This window comes from Acipenser ruthenus, chromosome 7 (genome assembly GCF_902713425.1).
Source record: "Acipenser ruthenus chromosome 7, fAciRut3.2 maternal haplotype, whole genome shotgun sequence".
NCBI classification, from domain to species: domain Eukaryota; kingdom Metazoa; phylum Chordata; class Actinopteri; order Acipenseriformes; family Acipenseridae; genus Acipenser; species Acipenser ruthenus.
Window position 1 is genome coordinate 36,417,849 of NC_081195.1, and position 26,871 is coordinate 36,444,719.

A 26,871-nucleotide genomic window follows, 5' to 3' on the forward strand; every position below is an offset into this window, starting at 1 on the left:
AAAGACCTTGTGACAGCCTGGAGAGACAGCTGACAGGAGGAAAGAGACCCCATTGGGGCTGGCAAGGGTTAGCTACCCTTGTCGGCAGTATCCAGCTCTGTGTTTACAGGATGCTGGAGACACCCGCCCAAGGCTTCTAAGAAATTAAAGAGAAAAATACCCCTAGAGTCTGCGAGAGCGGGGGCGGAAGATGACTCAACGTTGGACAACACGGTTAACGACTTGGGAACGGAAACGGATATGAGTATGGAGAGTACTTCACAGAAGACTAGTTCAAGATCTGCAGTTAGCAAAGACATGGAACTCCAGGTTTGTGTCTGCGGCTGGAGCAAGGTGACAATGGTCAGGGGTTTGAAGATTCATCAAGGGAGAATGAAATGCTTGAGGGAGAAGGGACAAGGGCCTTGCATTGATCAGTATTTCTTACGAAGTCAGTCAAGTCAGTCGAATGAAATCCAGCGTCAGGAAACAAACCACAGTTCGTAGGATATCAGCACCCCAGTCATAGACACGAGGAGGACTTGCATGGACACAGTTAGTGATGAACCTAATGATCCTTGTGAACCCGGTCAGACAAACCAGCATAAGAGAGAAAAGAACCTCAATGGGCACAAGCCTGGAGTTAAATGGCCAAGAGCTTGTGAGAAAACTGCATGGGACACAGTAAACACAGATCTCTGCGTTGCATTGGAAAGATTAAGTGGAACAGTTGAAAAGAAGCTGGATAAATTTGGGGACATCATCTACGCATATGGAAGCAAGAGGTTTGGAATTGAAAAAAGGAAGGAAAAAGTACAAACTATTCCCGGAAAGTCTAGACGGCAGCAGGAAATTGAATGCTTAGTTAGAGAAAGGAGACCGCTGAGGAAGCAATGGAGAAGAGCAGAACAAAGTCAGAAGGAGGGACTCAATCTCTTACAAAGGGTCATAAAAGATAAGCTTGCAACATTGCGCAGAGCTGAGGGCCTACGAAAACGCTACAAAAAGGAGCGTGCGAGAACTAACTTTTATAAAGACCTATTCAAATTTCTAAAGAAGTTATTCACCAGTGAGAAGAATGGCACACTAAAAGAATCTAAGTTTGAGCTGGAGAGCTATTTGGAGGAAACACATACAGATTCAAAAAGGCAGGAGCCTATGTCAGTTCCTTCAGACATCCCACCTATCAATCCACCAGAATACCAAATGGAGGACTGTGCACCTAATTGGAAAGAAGTAGAGTGAGCTTTGAAAAAAGCAAGGGCTTCATCATCTCCAGGGCCTAATGGAGTTCCATACAGAGTGTACAAGAGTGCTTCAGGAGTTCCACGAATCCTGTGGAAATTGATGAAAGTGACATGGGAAAAACAGGTTGTACCAAGAGCAAAGATTCTACAAGCATGAGTCAGTTTCGCCCTATTTCCCTATTAAACGTAGAAGGCAATATTTTCTTCAGCATTATTGCTCAGAGATTGTCAACTTACATTAAAGAACTGCTTCATTGACACTTCAGTACAAAAAGCGGGCATTCCAGGTTTCCCAGGATGCTTAGAACACATCAATGTGATCTGGCAACAAATTCAATCAGCTAAAAAGGAGAGGAAGGAGCTCCATGTGACATTCCTGGATTTGGCTAATGCATATGGTTCAGTGCCACATGAACTTCTTTGGGCAGCATTTGATTTTTTCAGTGTACCGATGACAATAACAAATTTAGTGAAAGCCTTCTTTGGAGATTTGCAACTTAGTTTTTCACCGGGTTTACCCAGTGGAGGTGGGTTGTCGAGGATTTGTGGCACACTGTACAACCCGGTTTCTCAGAGATGTCGGATTCAGTGGCCAAGAGTTGCGTCGCACAGTAAAGAACTTATCTGAAGCAGCAGAGAGGAGCAGCAACTGGCTGTGGTTGAGACGGAAAGATTCTGGCTGGGGATCTGAAACACAATAGAAAGAAAGAAATGCTGATGTACGGGTAAGTAAGCTGGGCTGAGTTGAGTGGGGGACGGAGAGGGGTGATGCTGGGACGCCAGAATCGCCGTCGAGCCCTCTTGAGGTGACGTGGGCTAGTCGACGAAACACTGAGGATGGAAGGTGCCCACTTGAAGACCCCAGAGATGTACCCTACTTCGCTCAATCCAGACGATTGTCATGCTGATGCACAGGGGAGACCACACTGTGGTTGATCCCCGGAGCCAGCATCGCAGCCGTTGTGTGTGCTGATGCGCCAGGGAGGTAAATAAGCTGATCCCTGGAGCCAGCATTACACTTCAGCCATCAACACCAGACAGAAGGATATCTACATCATCATATGGAAGGAAACGCAAATGGACACAGACACGGATGGATCACATTAGTTTACTGTAAAACTACGTCTTAGTTGGTGCTTATCTTGGCGAGAGCCGAGTTCAAATCAGCATGAAGTTTTAACATCTACTCTCGTGTAATGGAAATCATTATGCAACAGAAGCCGCTGGTAGATTACAAAAACAATTAATTAAACTTAGGCTAGGTAGTATATCTTAGTATGTTTTTATTCTCTATTAATTAAATTATATTCATTGAAAAAGGCAAGAGAGAACCAGATCATTATTATTTTTTATTGTTTTAGTTTAATATTATAATAGCAGGCTAATGTTCCTATTGAAGTAGGCTACAATATATATTTTTTTCATTAAAAAGTTGTCGTTCTTTGTTGAAATTAATGTTCATCTTTCATATTTTGTTGTATACTACTCATTTAATCAAACCAAGTGGTGTAAGAAGTTGCTTGTATCGTTCATGACGCTTTTCAAATCAAGTAAGCTTATTTGTGTATAAAAAATGTCAATAGAGTTGCAGCCAGTGTCATCTTACTTAAAGTAGGCTACAAACGTGGCAACGGATGGTCTCTCTTTAGCGCACACGCAAGAACTTGCAGACTTGATACAACTGAGTTGAGAATTTAAAAAGAAAGCATTTTATGAGATTTTATAACCAGAGGTACTAGGATTTTTTTTAAAATATCGAATATCGACTACCTACTCATTTTAGAAAAATACCATTGTTGCATTGTGCCTGAGTTTTTATTAAGTAGGATTCTCATTTTAGCCCTTGAAAAAAACTAAAAACCAATTATTGCCAATTATTTGTTATTATTTTCTCCCAATTTAGAATGCCCAATTATTTTTAGGCTCAGCTCACCGCTACCACCCCTGCACTGACTCGGCAGGGACGAAGACAAACACACGCTGTCCTCCAAAGCGTGTGCTGTCAGCCGACCGCTTTTTTTCACACTGTAGACTCACCATGCAGCCACCTCAGAGCTAAAGCGTCGGACAACAACGCAGCTCTGGGCAGCTTACAGGCAAGCCCGCAGGTGCCCAGCAAGACCACAGGGGTCGCTGGTAAGCGGTGAGCCGAGAACACCCTGGCCAACCTAACCCCTCCCCCCCCGGGCCACCCCTTGGGAGCTCCCGTCCAAGGTCGGAAATGGAATAGACTGGACTCGAACCAGCGACGTCCAGGCTGTGGGGCGCATCCTGCACTCCACGCAGAGCGCCTTTACAGGATGCGCAACAGAGCTATGTTTTGAATGCAGTTTATTCATATTGTCGCTTTACAGTGCTGGCAGGATGCAGCCTGCTTGTTTCTCTCCCGGTCAACTCTATAATTATTAAAAGTGAACTCCACCACCGCAGTACATTTAGTGTACTCTCCATGTTGTTGTTTTGTTTTTTTTCGTGTCTGTGACAAAACTCAAAAATCACTATTTTCGTCAGGATTTTCAGTGATCAGTGATCAGAAATCTATCTTTGCTTCCCGCATACACATTTGATTCTGGCGCTCCCTGCTGCTTGTGATGTTGTGATCACAGAACGGTGCTATAGGCTAGAAAGATGTTTTCTATTTCCTTAGCAATGGTCTTAACCATGGCAGGAGCCTGTTTATGTGCAAAATTACAAGATGACTGCATGTGTTAGAGAGGGGCTGTATGTGTTGAAAATGAAATAAGTCTGTCATTGATTTTATCATAAAGACAATGACTCGAGCCAGACATTTTTGTGTGACTTGAGTCGAGTCACATCTTTTGAGCAGGGAGTCTAATCAAGACGAGTCATTTGATGGCAATGAGTCAAGTCACGAAAAAATGCGACTTGATGTCGAGTCATTCAGCTCTGCGCTAGTGTAAACACTCATTTCTGTTTTTAGTAAAGCAGTATAATCTCTGCTTTTAACTAAAAGAGTAAACAGAAAGATAAACCAAAGTATTTGCTGTGTTGAAAGTTAGTATTCAGGGACTCGACAGCTCCAGTGATAATACTTTTACAACGGAATTCATCCGAGGCCCATGTAAATCAAGGCTTTGGGCCCAGCCACACCCTTGGGTCCTTATCTGCCAGTTGGAGACCTCCACGTCGATCATTAATGAAAGTATAACTTAAAGATGTGAACAAAACGGTTATGAACACTAAGAATGAAACTACTGAGAGTACAAACCCAACAGTAAGTAAGTAAATACAATTGTGAAGGCCAACATGCTCAATGCCCTGCGATTTGTGCTTCAAAATGACTGTATTCTTTATATATATATATATATATATATATATACACAGCTAATTATTAAAATAGTCTTCAAAATATTCTCCTTGTCCTGTCTTGTCTCTTCAGATATTCTAGAAGTGCGACAGAAACCGATCTTGATGATCTAGCAAAAGAGAAGGCCCTGCATTGGAACCTCACTGCCAAGTGCCTCCCAGAGACAAACAACACTACCACCTAGTGTCTGGAAAGAGAACTACAAAGAGAAAGAACAAAAAAAAAAAACCAGCCAAATCAAAAAGTGCCTCTTTCTTCCTTCTTCAGTCCCGCGTCCCGAAGGGTGTGCAAACGAGAGATGCTTTCTCTCCGGGCTCAGAAGAGGTCTTCTTCTTGGAGGAGGCAGCTTCAGAAATCAAAAGTATAAGGCTTTACGAACAACATGAAACCGTGTTTACTTGATTCAATATACTGAACAGTATGTGCTAAACTATATCTATATGTAAGCGAAAGAGAATGTGTTCAGGATTTAAAGAAGAGCCAGATGGAATGCCTTCTATGTTAATAGAGGGTTTACAGACTGGCCCTGAACTCATCAAGGGTTCTGCTGCTGTGGCAGAATCTCGGCTTTTAATAAGTCTCGTGTTTGTTTTTTCCATTTCCTCATGTGTTTGTAAGATGTGGTGAAAGGGGAGGCCAGTTCAAACCCTCTCGTGTATGAAGAGTATGGTAAAGGTCTTCAGGTCCTTTGCTTGTCCTGTGAGAGGGAATTGATACAAAAAGTGAACCTTCCAGAATGACTTGGCTCCCATTTCTTGTTATGTATAATCTGAATTTACAATTGAAAGGCAGAGTATAAAAGTTGGGTATTAAAACCGGCAGGGACATTGGTTTTTTTTTTTTTTTCTTTCTTACCGGCCAGACGAGAGTGCGGGCGGGCGGGCGGGCGGGAGGGGGGGGGGGGTGTCGTCCAAATAATTAAGCACTCAGTTGTTGTTTTTTTTTTTTTTTATAAAAAAAATGTGTGTAATCTTTGCATTTGGAACTTTGTCATATTAAGACATTTAGGACTGCAGAATTTTATACTGCTTTTTCAAAAATAAGCCATTATGCTCAAATCAACAAAGTTGTAAGACTATATTTCGGATTCTTTTGTCACTTTGAACTATACGTCAACCATTACTTTAAAACACTCAGGACCAGATTTATAAAAGGATTGCGCATGCTTTACGACCGTAAAACGGGCGCTGAGGGTTCTGAATTCTTGGATGGGATTTATAAAACTCACGCAATGGCATAAACATGCAATTATTTAAATGATTTGCGGGGACAATGTCTCTGTGCGCTTTAGCCCTTCATGCATATGTAATTCTAGGGCGTTTCTGAACGAAACCGCTAAAACTGGGAGGGGATTTACAAATGAGGTCTATTAAATATTCCGTCTAATTTATTAAAGCTGCTGGTAAATGCGGGCCTTGTATTTGCGTGATTATTTTAAGAACTCTGAAAAGCAGGCGTTAATTTGCCGCAGTCAGACAGTAGGCTATATAAAGTGAACACTCACGTTACGTGGCTTTTTGCGGTCAGTTTTTCCCCTTTATAAATTTGGGCCTGAGTGTTATATTTAGTCATTTAGTGGGTAAACCTTCTATAGTTCAATTTAGTAACACTGTCAAAAACTTTTAGAAGTCTTTCTCAATGTCTGCAATGAGCCTGCTGTACAGGGAAGGATGAGATTAAATGGACATGCAGCCTAATGCAAGCACTAGCCAAAACATGAACCGTGTCTGCTGGGTGAAAACATTTTCCAATATGAAGTCAAATTCTTTCCAGGACAGAGAACCATTTTTATAGTCTGCCTTCCAATTCGATTGTGTGAAAAACGACAGAATCGTACCAGTGAAGGGTGTTGGACCACACCATACAGCAGGTTCACTTCCTGTGCAGCGGTTATTTGGACCCCCACCTGTGCCTCACAGAGGACTTTACATGTGGGGCCTAAATCTTGGTGCACAAGAAGTGAATAGTTGCCAAAAAACTTACTTACTAATATGATTATTTTTGAGTGAGTTTTGTGGTGTAATATGGACAAAATAACAACTGACAATGATAATGAGAATACGACAGACAGTACCAACCGAAGGACTTGAGTCAACAGAAAATTCAAAACAAGCAGCATACAGGACCATTGTCAACTATGTGTTCTGTGTTCAGGAACACTCTTCCATTTTGGTCCAGAGAATGCAACAAAGCTTGCACTGTGGAATCTGCTACAGTTTGTGCTCTTTTAAGTATTTTGTCACTTAACTTTGAAGATTTTTTTTTTCTTCTTGGAGCTTTTAGCAAAAGCCTGCTTTGAACATAATAAAGGGATATTTCAAAAGGAGAACCGCGCTCTGTGTTAGACATGATTCAGATGCTTTAATCTTGGGATGAGTATTGCATTTACATTCATCACAAATAATAAAATTGTAAGTTGAAGTGCATGTTAGGTCTGTTCATTATGCCCTACCATGTATGTCTTATTTTGTGTACTTGTTTATGAAAATACACATTACAAGAAAAAAAAACAAAAAATTGTTGAGCAGATTTTTTTTTAAGTCACTGTTCAAGTGTATTAATGTGTTTTCTGTTTTTGTCAAATCTGTACAAAACTTTTATTTCATTAAGGGTCAAATTAAATTAGCTGGGGAAAAAAAATGTTTTAGCAAAACAGAAATTCACACAATAAAAAAAAGGCTTTTGGGTGACATTTTCTTATTTTAAAGTCCTATCAATGATTTGTTAATTGAATCAAAAGAGAAAAAATCATTGCTTTCTTTCTGTTTAATGCATGTATTTATAAATTGCTTCTTCCAAGCTAAACCTACATTGAAATGGGCCCCAAAGTGTGCACATGGACTAACAACACACAGGTTTACATTGAAGTCAAAAGTGCTTCCTTAAGAAAACTTAAAAAACAAAAAACAAAGATCAGTTTCTCAGTGTCACTTTACCATGTTTGAAACCCTTGTCACAACACTGCCAATAAGGTGTGAGGGCACTACTGGCCACGCTCAATCCACTGCACCACTCTGCAAGGTGGTTACGTTGTTGGCAGTCCCTCAATGATTACCAGCTGTATATCTGAATGCCATCACTTGAAACATCAGTAGCTTACAGTTTTGGATACAGATGTATAAGGGTCGATTTCTTCTTAAAAATAAGCCATGGGGCTCCCGAGTGGTGCATCTGGTAAAGGCACTCCGCCAGAGTGCAGGATGCGCCCAATAGCTTGGAGATCACCCGTTCGAATCCAAGCTAGGCCACTGCTGACCGTGGACGGGAGTTCACAGGGAGAGACGGACAATTGGCCAAATGCTGCCCGGGCGGGGTAGGGGTTAGGTCGGCTTGGTAGTCCTTGGCTAACCTCACACCAGTGACCCCTGTGGCTGGCCAGGTGCCTGCAGGCCAGCCTGTAAGCAGTTCAGAACTGTGTGGTCCTCCAACACTGCAAGTTCTGGAGATGGCTGCACGGCGGGCTTGCAGAGTGAAAAAAAGCAGATGGCTGACGGCACTCGTTTCGGAGGACGCGAGTGCTAGTCTTCGTCTCTCCTGAGTTAGTTTGGGGATTGCAGCAGTGAGCCAGGTTGAATAATAACACTATGTAACACAATTTTTGTTCCTGGGTAGTAAGTGTTATTTCCTAATTGCTTATGCCTCAAAAGTATAGAAAATGGCTATTATTCCCCACAAACTTTGCTTTTGTGACCAGGACAGTGATATTTTGAAATTTACCTATTTCCAATGAGAAAACAGGCAAATTTGTGTCTTTTTGTTCACATAAAGTCAGAAAAAAACAACATATGAATCCAAATTAACATGTATTTATACTAAAGTAATACAAAAATGACTACAAAAGATTTAGAAGTGAGTAGTTTTTCGAGATTTACGATTATACTGTAAATCACTTTCACGAATCAGCCCCCAAATGTAGTCTCCCATCATGTTCTCGTTATACTGTCCTTGGTAGCGGCGTTCAAAGTCCAGTATATCCTGGTGGAAGCGCTTGCCTTGCTCCTCCGAGTACGCTCCCATGTTCTCCTTGAATTTATCAAGATGAGCATCAAGGATATGGACTTTGAGGGACATCCTACAGCCCATTGTGCCGTAGTTTTTCACCAGAGTCTCAACCAGCTCCACATAGTTTTCGGCCTTGTGATTGCCCAGGAAGCCCCGAACCACTGCGACAAAGCTGTTCCAAGCCGCTTTCTCCTTACTAGTGAGCTTCTTGGGGAATTCATTGCACTCCAGGATCTTCTTTATCTGTGGTCCGACGAAGACACCGGCTTTGACCTTTGCCTCAGACAGCTTAGGGAAGAAGTCTTGAAGGTACTTGAAGGCTGCCGACTCCTTATCTAGAGCTCTGACAAATTGTTTCATAAGGCCCAATTTGATGTGCAGTGGTGGCATCAGCACCTTCCGGGGGTCCACCAGTGGCTCCCCACAGAGAACTCGGTCCGCTGTGGCCAGTCCCGCCTGTGGTAGTGCGCCTTGGTGTCCCTGCTGTCCCAAAGGCAAAGATAGCAGGGAAACTTGGTAAAACCGCCTTGGAGACCCATCAGGAATGCCACCATTTTGAAGTCTCCTATGACCTTGATGCCATCTCAGAAAAATGCAGATATGTATCCACTTAGGCAGCTGGAACTAAACTGAACTGGTGGGCTTAAGGCCCCTGTATTTATACTACTATTTATATTACTGGAAAGTTCTAGAAAGTTCTAGAAGTTACTCCAAGTTTACTCAGCACTGAATCTATCTGGAATGTTCTGGAAAATAGGTAAATTTCAAAATATCACTGTCCTGGTCACAAAAGCAAAGTTTGTGGGGAATAATAGCCATTTTCTATACTTTTGAGGCATAAGCAATTAGGAAATAACACTTACTACCCAGGAACAAAAAAAAAAAAAAAAAAAAAAAAAAAAAATGTTACACGGTGTAATTGGACATTCCAAAATTGGGAGAAAAATTGGAAAAATAATTTTTCAAAAATAAATAAAAAAAATTATAATAAGCCAGGCTTCTTCCATTCAGTTTTAATCAAAATAGTTTTATTCAGCAAATCAAAGGTAATACAACAGTGGTCACAGGCACAGGCCTCAGCTTATGGTATTCTGAGCTACCCTGGTGCAGAGATGGTATTCTGAGCTGCCCTGGTACAGAGATGGTATTCTGAGCTGCCCTGGTACAGAGATGGTATTCTGAGCTGCCCTGGTACAGAGATGGTATTCTGAGCTACCCTGGTACAGAGATGGTATCTCTTAGCTGACATCAGTGTAGATGTTAGTTTCTGAGCTGAGCCTATAAATTATTTCATACAGCACAGATAAACAACTAGCTTACGTCATTTCATTGACCAAATTTGGTCTTATTTCCCTAGTGTGATACAAAGCACATTAACAGTTAACATCTGTGTTTCTTCTTCACCACCAAGATCAGCAGAAACCCAGATAACAATAAGTTATACTTAAAAACAACTTGATATGATATGTTTTGCTGAATTCTCACAGGCACCAAAGCTCTATACCCGCGCATCACAAGGTCAAGCGACAAGGCTGGTGATTGCAAACTGCTGATGTAAACCAGCTACGTACAGCTTCATTTTAAGAGTTCATTAACCCTGCGTTGATTCAGAGCTTACATTAAGCACAGGAAAATCACACAATGTTTACAGACAGAGTTTCTCACAAAGGAAATCATTTAAAAGGGGCACATAGCAAAGGAAAGTAATGGAAAGTAACAAACGGCTGATGCTTGTGCCATTTAAATGGAACAGAAAACGTTTATCAGAAAAATCCAGTTTAAAACCAGTTTAAATTGGTTTGATCATTCGTCCGAGGTGAGAGCTGCACGCTGAGTTATGAGAAGCCTGTCGCTCTCTGGCATGGGCGTCTTCTGGGCCAGGTGCCAAGCGGAAGAGCTACAAGGTCAGGGAAGCAAGAGTTTCAAAGGCCTTACAGAAGTCTGTCAGCTATCTTACCCATCATGACTGAAACAGGGAGATGCAGATTTGATATAATACAGGAAGCATGTCCAGGGTGCATTTAGCATGACAAATTCATGCTGTGAGAAGGTTATTTACACAAACAGTGTTTCTAGATTGATGTGAAAATGTTCCCTGTGGTACTACGCTGGCTGAGCTGTAACTGACTAGACGAAGATACTGCTGTATTTGAAGAGGTAGGGTGAATGCAGCGGTTATTGTGAACATGTAGAATGGACCCGGGGTGCTAACATTGTCCATATATTTCACACACCAATGGTATTGCAATAGTATTTTTTATGGTAATCCATTGCAGCACTATCATGCCATATTGGGCTGTAACCGCTGAAGAACAACACAATGTTCATTCTGTTACCATTGCAAGAAGATTGGTCAACCTTTTCTGTAAAATAACTTGTTGCTGCAGCTGCAATGAGGCTACCTGACCACAGTGGACATTGTACAAAAACAGCCATGTTAGAATAAATAGACACATCATATACATATATGCTATCTACAAAAGGGGCCAAGTTATAAAAATGTTGGTGCTAAATTACTGCCCTCCCCTCTAGTAGTTCCTGTTTTTTCAAAAGGAACTACTGGTAACATGACAACAAGCAGAATGCAGAGGATCTTGTTTCTTCACTGGGGTCACACTGCCCTCCAGTGGCCACTAACAAGCACTGCAACATTTTATGTTTTTATGTTTTATGAGTATCAGAATGCAGGCTGGACAGGCACATCCTGATAGCCATCTAAAGAAACATATCTAAAGAAACACCAAAACTTGGTAAGGATATATTTTTTTAGCACTTCTCATTTGATTCTGCTAATAGATTCCATTTAATTATAAGAGCAGCCTCTCCCTATTATTATTATTATTATTATTATTATTATTATTATTATTATTATTATTATTATTATTATTATTATTATTATTATTATTATTATTATTATTATCTTAGCAGATGCCCTTATCCAGGGTGACTTACAACTGTTACAAGATATCACATTATTTTTACATACAATTACCCATTTATACAGTTGGGTTTTTACTATCCTTTGAATTCCGTGCTGTAAATGCAGTTTTGTCACCTGGCTATAGTACAGTATAGTTGACTTTTCTACTTGCAGAGGTCAAAAAGGACTCTCAGAATTGTTATTCTTAATTTAGGTCATACCGGCCTCTGGTGGCCATGCTCCATATTACATTTATCTTTAACCGCACTGGAAGCCTGTTAAGACGAGGACTGTTTTTAATCTTCTGCTCCTTCCATCCCGCTTCTTCATGGACTCTCCATTCAGACCAGCTGTCCTCCTCCTGTGTTTCTGTTCATCTGCTCCAGTCCTGGGAGACCGCTCTTTTCTGCAGTGGGACGATGTTTCAGCTGATGTAAAATCACCGTTAATGTAACGAAGCTCCCTGTTGTATTCCAACACAGAGCGCTGTATGCACAAAGCTGCTGGTCTACAGTCAGTAGTTTAAATGCTTTATAGTGAAGTACTGCAACAATGAATCGATTATGAATCGACACGGCTAACATTCTGCTTGCCTCAATTCAACAGTGAAGGGTACTTGGAAAACATTCCTCCATCAGTCTGGCAACAGCTGGCAGACACACAAGAAGCTGTCCATGGTGATGACCCAAAAAACACACACTTGACTCTGTCACCATCCTGCCACTTTTTGATGAACTTAAAGATTGGGGCAGTAAAAAGTCACCAACGTTTAAATTTTGGAATATGTTAAGCGATGCTGTGCAGTTACTGCTATTGACTATCTGAGCAGAGCGTGACTGGGAACTGCACATGCACACACACAGTTCAATGTTGCCTTATCTGTATGGATGCCTGTGTATATACTTGACATGTTACATCTTCCACAACAAGTAAAAGATGCATTTGAAGCTGGGCAGTTTACTTTCTGTGAAAAACCAGGTAAATTTAATGGAATATGGACTGACATGGGAGTAGAGTCATTCGAGACTCAAAGTGATTTCCCTTGGACTGACAAGGGAAAAGTCTTCTCTCATGAGATGGACACTAACTAGGCAAATCATGGGAGAGTACAGCTGAACAATGGCTGTCCGTAGTGGGATGTTAAAATCGGACAGTGAGACTTCATGAAGAAAGGATGCCTGCAGCAATAAAAGAGATGAGAAACGTGTTTTAGACCTTACTTGCCATCTGAGAAACAACATGACAGACCCCTTTGAAATAGACAATCATCCAGATGTACTTATTAATACATCTACTGGAGTACATGCCACTACAGATATTCAAAATTCACTGCTCAGTGCAATTGTCACCGGTCAGTACAACATGGAAGCTTTTGTAAAGTCCACATTGTCAGAAGGACAGAATCAGAGCTTTTACACCCTTATTAAGAGATGAGGTATAAAAACCTTTTCTGACATGAGTAAAAAGCGCAGAGAAGGAAAGATAACAGCTGTCCAGATAAGTCCAGAACTGATCTTTCGCCGAGAACTAACTATTACAAGTTATTGTGAAGATGTCAACGTGGAAAATGTGCTTGCTCACCCTATCGGACTGGTACCTACATCTCTATTTCATGAGGATGGAACTATTAGAAAAATCTAATAAAGCTGAACTTGGACATAAGCTGGAGGAAGAAGCAATAAAAGTAACCACTTGCCTGAACACAACAAACATTTTTTAAAATAATTCAAGAAAAAGGCCCAGACATGTTTAAAGATCTTGTATCGCTCGGGCGAGATTATGAGGAAGTAATGATCTATTCAGCTCGCAAGATGATAGCTATACTGTATGACCCTAAGGATAAGAAAAATAAAAACCATGATAATTTGAATAAACTGCGAGTTAAACTCAACAAAAAAGAACACTGGACTAGCAAAGATATCACCTTGTGAGGAGTTTTAAACAACATGTGAAGCGAGCATCATGGCAAAATAAATTTTGGAATGCATCCAATGTAGCCAAGCCTAATTTAAGATCTCCAATAGACTGTGGGTGGAGAATGGAAGATGCTGGCATGGTGCCAGTGTTTTTTGTAGGCCTGACAGCCTGTATACTCTTTTACAGGATCTTGTATGCTCTTTTACAGGATCTTGTTTGCTCTTTTACAGGATCTTGTATGCTCTTTTACAGGATCTTGTTTGCTCTTGCAGTACTGGCAGTCTCTGCTGTTCTTTAACAAGGTGCAGTTGTCGCTAGCATAATCTGCAATGTATTGACATTTGGGAGAGGAGGGGTGCTGTAATCCCATAGCAGTTCATCAACTTGAGGATGAAACTGCTAAAAATGAACATTAACATTAGAATTTGGCTGACTGAGTACCCATCAATTAATAGTGTTTAAAATATATATAAACTATTTATCAAAAATAAAAGTTGTTTTATTCTCTTCAGAAATAAAGCATTACAGTAATGTTGTTTTGTGTACCATAGTTCTGTATTGCTGCAAAAAATTGGGGGTGATTATCATTTTAAGAATTCAAGGGAAAAATAAATTGATGCTAAATTCCAATTATATTTTTTCATTTATTAGTCAAATGACAAAGTATTATTATTATTATTTATTTCTTAGCAGACGCCCTTATCCAGGACGACTTACAATTGTTACAAGATATCACATTATTTTTAATTTATAGTACAACATATAAATATCACTAATTTAAGACTTAAAAAAGGTCCCCGTGTTAGAACCAATACATTTGATTAATAAACTGTTAATACAAATACAAATCTCAAGATTAATCAAACATGTAACAATTTGGTAATATGTATCACATAATATTTTCTTACTACATTGTTTTAAATGAGGTTTCTGTACAAAGTACAAAATGGTAATGTAAAACATGAGGTTAGAACGTTTTAACATTGTAGATATTTTGTGTTGCTCATACTTTTCCAATGTGTTTGTGTATTAGAAATATGCCACATTAAGTACAGTGGCACATTCTTTTGGAAGAGCGGAATGTTGGGGAGCAAAATGGAAAAAATACATAAAGCATTAAAGGGCACTACTGGTAATAGGAGACTCTGATGTGCCCAGATGGTCTTTCATAGGATGAGGAAGACCTGTATATTTAGTTTTATACATTGAATTAAGCATTCTTTTTAACAGCTTTTATTACAAGACTAAAAATGGCCACATATTGCAAATTCTAGAGTCAAGATTTTGGGGTGAAAAGGGTCAATATTTTTTTTATAGATAATGCCTCTAAGTGATTCAGTTGTGTCAAATCAAAACTATCATGTTTCAATAACCCACCATTCTAATTTTGGTGAGAAAAGTGTGATCAAGGGTAAATTCAAAGTGTGTTTTGTAATTTCAACGATTTGAATGTTTTCAATGTGTAGTTAAATTGCTTGAACCAATTTTTACAAAAACTGGACCACAATGGCACAGTACTACAGGGTTAATCTTGATCTGGAGAAAGTTAGCTTTAAAATGATGCATGCTGTAGCCGTGTGGAAATGGGTACATTAAACTCCATATACCGGTACTTTGGAACTGCAGTGGATGATAAAAATAGGAATAGATTAACTCAAGTTCTGCTTAACAGTAGTAAACAAGTAGCTGTATTTTGCACACTATTATCGAAGACCCAAAATATATTTGTACTTCACTGTACAAATAAGACACTGATCACCACCATATATAGTTTAAACAGCACACTGCTTTTACACTGTATTAGACTTGGGAAAAGAGAATGAAAGGCTAGTCAATAAAAAAACAAACCCAATGACCGACGCACTGGCTGATTAAATAGCAATAGAAACGGGAAAGTGCAAAAGAAACACACTTGACCAAATTACATTACAGGACTGAAACTGAAGTCTTAAATAAAAGAAGAGCTTTCTTGTCACAACTCACAGCAATCTTGATCTTGATCTCGCATGCTGCCTTAAGAAACCACAATAGAAAGGATTGTACAGACATGAAACAATTTCACAAGAGTATTCAATGGTAAGCCAAATTATCATTTCCAGATATCTAGAAATATTTGAATATCTCTAAAATACATTTAGAGATACAGTGCTCCCTTGCTATAACGTGGGTCTGGGAGGACCCACAATATGACCATTACAATTGAAGAGCGTTACAAACGGGGGAGGGGGAAGGGGCGCAGCGGGAGATATAACAACACACATCTAACTAAAATACAAAATAAAATCAAAGCTGAAACGTCTCGTCTCCTGGAGAAAGCCGCAAATCCTCTTGCAGCAAAAAAAGTAAATACATTAGGAAAGATAACCACGTAATAGACCTAATATTTATTTAGTTATAAAACGAATGCTGAATAAGAGGTCTGTGTTATAAAGTTCCAGCGCAGCTTTTCTTCAGTTCAGATACTGTATCAAAAGGCAGAGACAGAAACAGAAGTTAGACTGGGAAGTTGTTTACAGTTTGAACACCGGTACTGTATTTACTGTAGAAATATTGCATGAATCACCAATATAGGGAATTGGGGGACATGCTGTAGGAGCGTTATATCCAAGGCGCACTATAACAGAGAGCCTTAGCGAGGGTGCACTGTATCTCAAAATGAATCCAGATCTTTAGAGATATCTTTAAATCATTTTAAGATGTCTGTGTTTTGAGATATTTTAAATCATTTTCAGAGATCTAAATAACTTTATGTTCATTTAGAGATCTCAAAATAATTTTAAAACATCTCAAAATAACTTCCTGTTCACTTCAAGATATATCTAAATCATTTTAAGATATCTTGAAATAACTTCCTGTTCATTGAGATCTCTAAATCATTAAGATATCTTTAAATAAACTTCCTGTACATTAAGATATCTCTAAACGAGTTTGGTGTCATGTTAGTAAAACATTTAAAGATATCTGTAAATCAATTTGAGATACATTTCATTTTTATGTATAGATAACACAAAATTAAATTAAGATATCTTCAGAATGGTTTATTTAAAGATCTCATTCATTTAAAGATATCTGCAAATGATTTACAGATTTCTAAATATTTTAAGATATCTTAAAATGCAATAATTTGGCTTGCCAGTGTTCGCCCAACCTTGCTACTTTCATGCTACCCGTTTTGCACCCTCCACTGGCTACCTATCTCTGCTCGCATTCAAGACCCTTGTTCTTGCCTACCATTCTCTTCACCACACTGCTGCCTCTCACCTCCAATTCCACGTGTCTCCCAACACCTGCCCCATTTCGCTCCTCTACTGGCCAACTGGTCATGCCTTCCCCTCCACTCTCCATCCCACTCCTCTTCTCTAGCCCGTGGTGTAACCAGCTACCAGAGAACTTCAAGACCCACCTGTTTAGACTGCACTTGCAGATCTCTTGGTGCACCCCTACTATGCACTGGACCTGACCTAAGCACCACGTTACTGGATCCTCAGCTGATGCACTATCCTTGCACCAATATGTAATTATAGATATAACTTCTTGTAATCCTAACTTGTTGCATCCTAGTTCATATTGTATTGTAGTAGTAGTATTTGCACTTACTGTAAACTACACTATTTAAATATTAAGCCTGCCCTGTAACACTTGCAAGTCGCCTTGAATAAAGGTGTCTGCCAATATAATTAAGCACCAGTGCAGGTTAGCCAATCTTACATGTTTGTTAAGGAAGAATCGCATCACAAGTTTACATTTCATGTAAATGTAATAGTTTTATTTACCAATCACCCAAATAACTTTTACAAACTTGTTTCAGCACCTTTGCATAATACACAAGTGAGCTACTTTTACAAAGGCATACAAAGGACACTTTATATTAAGATTCAATCAAATCTATTGTAACAGTACAGCCAATTAATATACTGCTTACTTACATCTGCAACAAAGAGTAACATTAAGACAAGTTGTGAAAAAGTAAAAATTATTTAAGTTACATTTTCACAAGGTCGTTCTATAAGCACAGCAGCTCTCCCGGACTAGTAAATCCAAATAAAATATATTGGTAAGTAGACTGAAAAGGTCAAAATCCCTATTGCCAGGTAAGAGGAATTTAATCTAGTGAATAAATACATGTAATGCAGTGTTTGTTTAAACAGACAATGTAAAAAAAAATTGTCTATTTTACAGTTTTGAAAATGTTGACAATTCAAGTTTTGTAAAAATTACAGTCAAACCTGTATAACACTGGCTGAGGTCATACATACATATCTACAGGACCAAGACTCTAGACGAATCTCAAATTTAACTGTACCCGAAGTGAATTTGAAGTTCAGCTCGGCATACTCCAGCAAAAGTCATTTTAGACCAATCAGTCCATTTAAAAAATGCAATTTTATGTTGACGTAAGTATTACAAAACACATTCAGCTATACACCATGTTAATGTTAAGCCAAACCTCAGAATATTCTCCGGCCACAACACTGTTGCAAAAAGATTAATGAACTTAAATCATTCCCAAGGACAAGCCTCAGGATCTTCCCAGCTACTACTCTTACTTGCCGATCTATTTTCACTGAAAATTCAAATGGTAGCAGCACAAACTCTAATGTTACTTAATCCAGGTAAGTTCTTACCAGACAGTTTGCAAGTAATTAAAAACACGTGCTGTACACTCAAACATTTCCCTTATTTCTTTACCCCTCACGAACGAATAGATGTAAAATTAAGCATCATTATCCTAACAGCCTACATCCGCTGACAGCCTGTCTGTTGGACAACATTAAAATAAAACAAATGTGCATCTAGGAAAGGTTCAGATGGAAGGAGAAAAAAAAAAAGTGGATTTACAGTTCACAGTTTTAATGATCAGTTTTATTCAAACTAAAATGTGCATGCAGTGTAAAAAGTGTGTTTATTACTCATTAAGATGGATGAGAATATTATACATTTCTTTCAAATATGTTAAATGATCTCAACAGCAATATAAAAACACAGTGACCAACAATCTTCATTTTTTATTGCGCTCCACACAAAGGACCAACAGATTGAAGAAAAAGATTATTTTCAAAGCAGCCGGGCGACCACATTTCTGCACACTCTGAATGCTACGCAGACTTCTTTTCCGTTATGATTTTGTGCAGCTCGTCTGCATCCTGCTCAGTTTTCACCCGGATTAACATCGGGACGGGTGTGGTCGGACTCTTCTCATCCACTGGGGGGTTGGGGACACACACTACCATGACGTTGTTCTTTCCCATCCTTGTGCAGGGCATTGAAGACTGCACCAGAATGTTTAGCAAGATGTTCCCTAAATAAAAGAAAGGGAAGGGACATTAGATATTTGTAGTTTTATTTAACATGAAATTCACAGATTAGGAAACATTTCAAGCCTTTGCAGTATCATGAAGAGATCAACCACCATGATCTACAGGACACAGCGTTTAATGGATCAATAAATCAGGGGTCTGTGGTGTGACTTGCACATTAACAGGTGTGCCAAATGTCAAATTTAGGTGAGCAGTTCCAAAGACAGCAATCATGTAGCAAAACTCAGAGCCAGGCTAATAAGGGAATCATGTTTTTTCTCCAAAACTAGATTGGAAACACTGTACAATGCTACTGTTATTTTATAAATCATATTAAACACTCCATTTGATCTCAAAGTTAAAGGGCTGCTAACTGGACTATATACATTCACACTGGCTCTGGCTCGTTTAGTTTGAAACAATGTATCAATGTGCTTGCTGCTCACACTTATCTGCAAGCAATGGGACAGAGTTCATTTTGATACAAACTAAAAAGTTAGTTTGTTTTTTTTGGTCCTTTTCCTTTTTTTTTTTTTTTTCAGGACCGAGTCTGTTTGTGTTCACAATGCAGTTTTAAAGTGAACTCTTGTTTGTTTATATGGTGAGAACTGGATGTTTACAAAATCCTGTAAGACATATTGAAAGATGGCAGCTATTGAGGTATTGCTCCAATTTTTAATATAGCATGTTTTACATTATTACATATTGCTGTTGAAGAAATCAATGGGGTGCCACTTCGCTAACTTAATGAATAGACCTACATGTATTGAATGCCTACAGTAGGAGAATACGGCAGTTTATGCAAATTCTGCACGGTTCTCCTAATGTCAGCATTAAACAAGTAATTTAAGAAAAGACAATGTATTTCACCATTTTTGTGAGTTTTGTCCAGTTCGGTTTGGATTTTGGTGTCTGACGAAATTTCTGAGAGTTTCTCCAAATGTCCAGATTTCCAGTGAAAAACTGGGACTTTTTTCCTTCAATTCACTGACGCCGTAGCAACTCTGAAGCCGTTAAAATAACTGTGTAACACAATAGCTTAAAAATTAAACACTTTGTTATGCGGAACGTAATAAAACGAGAACTAAAAACAGTGGAGTTTTGTACTTGACTTTGTAGAAAAAGAAATTCAGAAACTACTTCTTACTTGTTATTTTACCAGATGGATCAACCTGATACATTTCACATAAGGCTAGTTTACAAACATAGTTTTTGAACTGTTACTCAAACCTTTTACATGTATGCCCAATTCACAATTTTATAAAACCTCAGCCACAAAAATCATACAATCTCTGCTTGTTGATAACTAATAACCAACTATAAAAATAAAGTTTTTGCATTAACAGTTTATTTAACTGTATAATAACAAAAATCGAAATTATACTCTTTTATAGATAAGCTCTGGACCAGTAACCTTTCTTATTCAGTAACACGAGTCACTATCTATAGGCGAGTGTTTCATTCTAAAAGCAGTACAACAATTCAGTGTTTTAATCAATGTCAGAAGTAATTGTCAAATAATTTTGTGTCTCAATCATAGGCACCTAACTATGTTAAACAGTAGGGGGGTAAACTGAAGAACTAACTGCTAAGTGTAGAGAAGCAAATGTTTTTTTTTTTTTTTTTTTTTAATTATTATTATTATTATTATTATTTTTTTTTTTTTTTACAATTAAGCTCTAAGAAACCAAGCAAACCTTGCTGTTGTGAAGTTAGTTTCAGTAATTGCAAACCTACAAAATTGGGCAGATGTTTCAGCATAAAATGTACAGTATGTACTTACTGAACATGCATTAAATGCAAATACATACAAGTCTCTGCACAGTGCTACACCTAGAATTCCCACATATAGCTTATTAAAAGGAAAGTGTTAAACAAAGAAAAGCAATTACTGTCCTTTAGAAGGTAATTATTCCCCAAGTAAGGCAGTTCATAACTTGCCATGTCAAAAGCACACTTCTCTGAAGCAAATGCAAAGACTTTGTTTTATTCAGCAAAAAAAAAAAGAAAAAAAAGTCAACAGATGCAGGAAGGACCAGTCAAGAGTTGTTTTTTTATATCATTAAAATTGTCTTATTGCTCTAAGACAGGGGTTCTCAACCTTTATTTACTTGCGCACCACAGTTTTTTTTTATTTTATTTTTTTATTTTTTTTATGTGTCCCCCGAAGAAATTGTGCCCATGCCTTTGTGCTTGCTTCTATATATGGTCCATTGAGTTAGAGGGCAAAACAATGATGTAAAACAATAATGTAACTGCTGCTAGTGCAACAAGTCATTTCTTGCTAGTTTTAAAATATTTATTTTAATAATATAATATTCAGGCAAGTTTTACACTTGCTTCGGATCGGGTACATTATCTTGAACCACGGCTGACTGCGCAGAACGGCAGGGAGAGTATAAGCAAACAGTTTAATTACCTTACGATTCAGGTGCGTGCCTTTAAAGTAAGATTAAACTATTGTAATTATTTATACACTTGACTTGAAAAACATCAAGCAAATTCCTACTTAGTTTGTTTTAATGAGTAGTACACAAGCTTCAATATGAAAGCTGAAAATTAATTAAGTTTAATGATTAAAAAAAAAAAAACATTTCTAAAAGTAAAAACGGTTTCTGTTATTTTGCAATACCACGGCTTCAGATTATTACCAGTGCTTAACAGCAGTAATATTTTATTTAGAGATGTTGAACTTAAACCCGTTCATGGCCCTGCAGCAACACAACATGCTTGTTTAAAAAATACATAAATAACCATCTGAATATAATTGAATTATTAGAGAATAAAACTAACAATTACCTAGCCTATATTTAATTAATCATTTTTTGTAGTATCCAAACTGCCAAACATCTTCTGTTGCAGTCACACTGCTGCTAATGTTAGCTGTTGTAAATAGTGCAGAGCAGACTATGGTGGGTCAATTTTTTTTTTTTTAAACATTTGAAACCGTTTCTAGGCAAAACCATAACACAACATAGAAAAATAGTGTGTTTACATGGAGCAAAAAAAAGTAGAATGGTAAAATATATCGTTTGCCTCCCCGGTGCTCTATGGGTTAGGTGCCCATGGTCTCAATGAAGTTACAGCTCAACAGGAGGAAAATATACTAAAAGATAACAAGTCATCAAGTACGTGCAAAAACATTAGTTTTCTTCCACCCTCCACAGATTTTTTTGGCATTTCTACAGGAATCATAGGAATGGACCTGGGAGAGGCCATTTTGACGGAATTCCATCTACAGACAGAGCACTTTCACCCATGCATATTTTAAAGGTCTTGCTGTAAAATAATGGCGCACACAGGGGCCACGGCCACGCCCCCTGCCGCTATGCTGTCTCTGCCTCTTCAGAGTAATAAAATGGCTTTTATTACTTTTGAAAAACGAACGAATATTTCAATTGAGCAAATATCCAAACATGAAAATCATGCGTTTGTCCCAGCACTACATAAATAAATAAAATTAAAAAAAATAAATAAATAGGCTGGATTCCTGCACTTTGTGTAGGCTGCCATCATTACAAGCTGAATCTGACCGTTCCAGAACTGATTGAAGTAGGTCAGCACTTCTAGATTGATACCCTCAAGTAGTCTTGGGGGGAGGGGGCTACTGCCTGTAAGCTCGAGTAAACATCTTGTGGCAGAGAATCCCATTGTTTGCAATCAGTGAAAACCCTACCCCCTGCTGTTCAAGCCCTTTTCATTAAAACAAAAGCATGATCAGTGCTCCAGGATTCTAGGACAATGTATATTTAGAACAAACAAATGCAAATCTGTTTTGAACAATGAAGCATAATCTCTGCGCGAGAATACCAGCAGCATATCCTAGAAAGTGATGTGAGCTGCCTAGGATGGGATAAAAAAAAAGAAAATAACTGCATGCAGTTAAATAAACATACCTAAATTGGTGTCCGCTCTCACCAACAGCTGAGTCTTTTGTTGAGCTACTTGTTTCAGATGCAGCGTGCCTACACCCTTCTCTTTAAATTCATTTTCTTTCTTGTAGAACAGCTTACATCTATTAAATAGTTTAAAAAACACATATAAAGCATTTTAGTGAACCAAAATAAAACTAGCCAACAATATTCTCCATTTTAAAATACTGACCCATCCCCTCCTAATCTCAGAATGGGCTTCTAATAAAAGCAGTAAAGCAGAGGCACACAACAGAACTCCAGCCTTCGAGACTCATTGGAGTCCAGGTCTTCATTCCAAGCATGTCCTAAACGAGTTCACTGAACCTGCAAAAGGGTCAGTTTACTAATGTAGAGGAATAAAAATCCAGACTGGAACGGATATCAAGTGAATCGTGCACCCACAATGTAAAAAGCAAGCAGGTTGCAATAAAAGAAAAGATAATGTTATCGGAACTGGAGCTTGTTCCTGGGAGGATCAAAGTTTAAAAATCTGTTTCGTTTCACTGTCAAGGACCTGCAGATTATAGCACCTCAGTTTCTGCTGTACACCACCTTAACAGGAATGGTGCTCCAAAAGATTGTATGTGAACAATTTCACCACAGCAGTTAAGTTCACAACAAAACCACTGTGTCAGGTCTAATACATTTTTAAATACAAGGACCGGCTTTAGAGAAGATTATTATTTTCAATTAAATCTAATCTTTGGCAGCAATAACATACAACAGTTATTTACAAATTGAAGTACTGTAAAGCCATAAACATTGGCGACCAAAATATCTGCCGATCACACCCATAAAACCTATTTTGCTCCAGAAATATTGGCGACCTGTTGCAATATACGAAGTATGTGTTGTTAGTGGAATTTGATATTCGTGCCGAAAATGTTTGCATTTTTTCCTACGCGAAAAACATAAATTAAAATAAAAGGCTCTCAAATATTTATGGCTTTACAGTAAATGCTTTGGATAAATGATGATTCAACAGCTAAAAGAGCTTTTTATTTATAAAAAAAAAAAAAAAAAAAAAAAGGAACTATTGATCTGATCTGTTAGTCATTTGCAGCTTTCTTGGTAAAAGAATTCTATACTGCAGGCAAGATAATTTGATCTCAGGAATCTTGGTTTCAAATCCAAAGTAAAATAAATCTGATCATCCCAACAACATTCCCCCCTGACACAGCAGAACATTGTGCACACATACTTTTTAGAATAAAACGCATCATCCTCCTTCACTTCATTGACAACAGGTTTGGGAGGCTCTTCAGTCTCCTCTTCATTACCCTTTTCTTCTCCTAATACAAAACAAAAATAAAAATCAGGATTGAAACAGACTTTATACAGACACAGAATGCTAGAATTATAGGTCACAGCAAACATATAAAATCACTCATCTTAATTCTTAGATCGTCTGTTAAAGAAAAACAATGATTTTAAAAGGCGTTTCTGCGATTGCAAAGTAGTTGTGACATTTTCAATCTGGACTCAAACTGAGTCTTGAGACAGGAATCGTACTGGCATTCAGTTTACACTACATGGTTTATACATTTTACATTAAAACATTTTAAGGAACACTTTTTTTTGCAAAGTGCATTAAAAGCAGTCACATTTTTTAAAACTGTACAATAAAGACTTGTGTTGCCTGTAGAAGAATTACTATGCTTTGTGTGAATTTAATATGTTCTATCCTAGTGCAGCGCTAACCTTTAGCAGTGAAGAGACAATATATCAAAATGACTAGTGGGTGAGGAAAAACAGCAATGAAAGCTATAAATCACATTCTTAGGAAATCCTGCAATGAGGGTGCCAGAGCAACATTATCTAACCAGGAAATCATATCACAAAAAGCCTCAATTTTATTAATCTTAGCCAACAGTCAACTGTAACACTTGTAGGTGTTAAAATCAAATATGTTGGAATCTTCAAAATGTCTACATTCTATTGAAATAATCACTAGACGTTAGATAAAAAAGAAGGTTTTATGATGTGCAATGAACTATCCTTTTAACTCAATGCAAGGATGGAAATAAGACTCCAGTTGCATAGCAGCTCCATTCCTGGTTTTACTGCAAGTTTAATAAGATGCACCTGAGCTTGTTACCAGTACACTGTGGCTAATCAAGCTTAATTTCCATCCTGCAACATGTGATTTTTATAAACAAAAACAAAACATCCCCATGGCACAGCATAAATGTAAATGACTATTCAGGATCATGCAAGAGGAAGCACTGGCCAGCATGATATATATATTCAAACTTGACAGGAGGACAATTACACAATACATCTTATGCAATTCGTCTCCATGATTCACAAACCTGTAGAAATATACAACAGCTGTATTAGATTTTAGGTCAAGGTCAAAGTAAATGGAAAGTTTATTTTTTAATGGTTTCTGAGATACAAGGTGCAGAGTGCAGCAGATTTTCTAACACAATTACAGGTGATGCATAGCACCCCTTTGAACTACTATTGCAGGAAAAGGCATTGCACTGTGTACTTTAAAAGACCTGGCACAGACTGGACAAACTGCATTATGCACATACGGTATAACTTTTTTTTTGTTTAAGAATGTTGCATTTTGAGAACCAGACAGTCAAATGAACAAAGCAGCTTGCCTTTGAGTCTGAATGCAAATCAGATTAAAAGCTTGACATCTGGGCTTCACTGTGATTATAGCATATCCAACTCCAATCTATTTACAGGACAAAGAGCAAGATCCACTTCTGTTCATACTTGTTGGATCAGAATGGGTTTGTCCAGATAAATGTAAAAGTATCCTGATACATCTAGATCTCGAAGCACATAACTGAAGCAGTACTTGGATCACAGTGAAAAAAAATAAAAAAAGGAGGACACCAAAGGCAGGACGAAAATAAACATAACAGCTAGAAGTAGCCTACTACCAAAAGTTTTGCATCACCCTGTAGAAATAACTAATTTTGCTTCATAAAGTCGAATGAAACATGATGAATAATGTTACGTTAATATATTGAATTACATACTGCTTTGTAGTTTTCCATATAACTGTATTATTATGGCTTCCGGTAGACTGTTGCCATATGAGTGTAGTTTCTTTGATTACATGATAAATAAAATATCTAAATTATTTTCATAGTTTAAAAAAAAAAAAATATATATATATATATATATATATATATATATATATATATATATATATATATATATATATATATATATATATTAGTATCTCAATCCTAAAATTCTAGGGGATGTAAAATTTTTGGCCATAGCTGTAAATCCACTAAAATTAAGAACAGGATTAGGAGGACATACAAACTCATACTCTACATAGCATGAACAAACTGCAATTGAATGGCTGGAAAAGGCAAGAAGCTTTCTGAAATGCTGATGGACTCCACTGGTTCAAGACGCAAGATGTGGACTACTGTAATTAATTCTCAATTTTAAGTATTTAATTGCTTTTTAAAAAAAGAAAACTGACTCATACCAACAGATAACAAGTATCAGGTAGGCTATGTGTTTTACTTGCAGCCACACGTACACAAACATTTTCTATGAAAGTTTAAAAATGATTAATTTCTGTAAAGTGTGTGCAGTTTATGTAGGTACTGTATAGTATCATACTGTGTTAATGCAGCACTGTGACTTATTTTGTGTTAATTGTGTACCAAGTAGGCTATGGTAAAAATGAAAACGCACCTAATGATAAAAAAAATTATATATTATATATATATATATATATATATATATATATATATATATATATATATATATATATATATATATATATATATATATATATATAGAGAGAGAGAGAGAGAGAGAGAGATATATATATATATATAGAGATATATATAGATATATAGATATATATCTCTATATATATATATATATATATATATATATATATCTCTATATATATATATATATATATATATATTAGAGAGAGAGAGAGAGAGAGAGAGAGAGAGAGAGAGAGAGAGAGAGAGAGAGAGAGATCTCTCTCTCTATATATATATATATATATATATGCAATCCAACAGTCTTCATAAATAAAAACTAACAAGTCACATCTACCCTCGTACCTACCCTCTCTGTCCTTTTATACAATCCCACATACAGTATTAATTGCATATTATAGCAACTGGAAATAGGAGTACACTGAAATCTTTTCATCAATTCCAGCAAACACTAACATTTTAAAAATCAACTCCCTGTGCCTGTCTCGACCATTAAAAAAAAAATATCTCCTTATTCCTACCAGCACAAGCTTGTCCTGGTTTGGCAT

General features: G+C 37.7%; 2 protein-coding genes across 4 annotated transcripts in view; one reads left to right on the forward strand and one right to left on the reverse strand.

Moving 5' to 3' along the window:
- Window positions 1-5,420, forward strand: part of LOC117414991 (uncharacterized protein KIAA0930 homolog) — an 86,973-nt gene extending 81,553 nt beyond the window's left edge. For both annotated transcript variants that reach the window (XM_034024890.3, XM_034024889.3), the window contains exon 10: window positions 4,627-5,420. In XM_034024890.3, coding sequence (XP_033880781.1) covers window positions 4,627-4,667 — 41 coding nt within the window. In that variant the 3' untranslated portion in view covers window positions 4,668-5,420. The remainder of the gene's footprint in view (window positions 1-4,626) is intronic.
- Window positions 5,421-17,137: 11,717 nt separating this feature from the next.
- The window catches only part of LOC117416215 (nuclear pore complex protein Nup50-like), a 33,855-nt gene continuing 24,121 nt past the window's right edge, over window positions 17,138-26,871 (reverse strand). Inside the window, exons 6-8 of one of the 2 annotated variants that reach the window (XM_059026851.1) lie at window positions 23,806-23,893; window positions 22,587-22,705; window positions 17,138-18,692 (exon numbers count right to left, since the gene is read on the reverse strand). In XM_059026851.1, coding sequence (XP_058882834.1) covers window positions 18,490-18,692; window positions 22,587-22,705; window positions 23,806-23,893 — 410 coding nt within the window. In that variant the 3' untranslated portion in view covers window positions 17,138-18,489. Of the gene's footprint in view, window positions 18,693-22,586; window positions 22,706-23,805; window positions 23,897-26,871 lie in introns of both variants that reach the window. The other variant, XM_034027296.3, reaches the window with a different exon arrangement.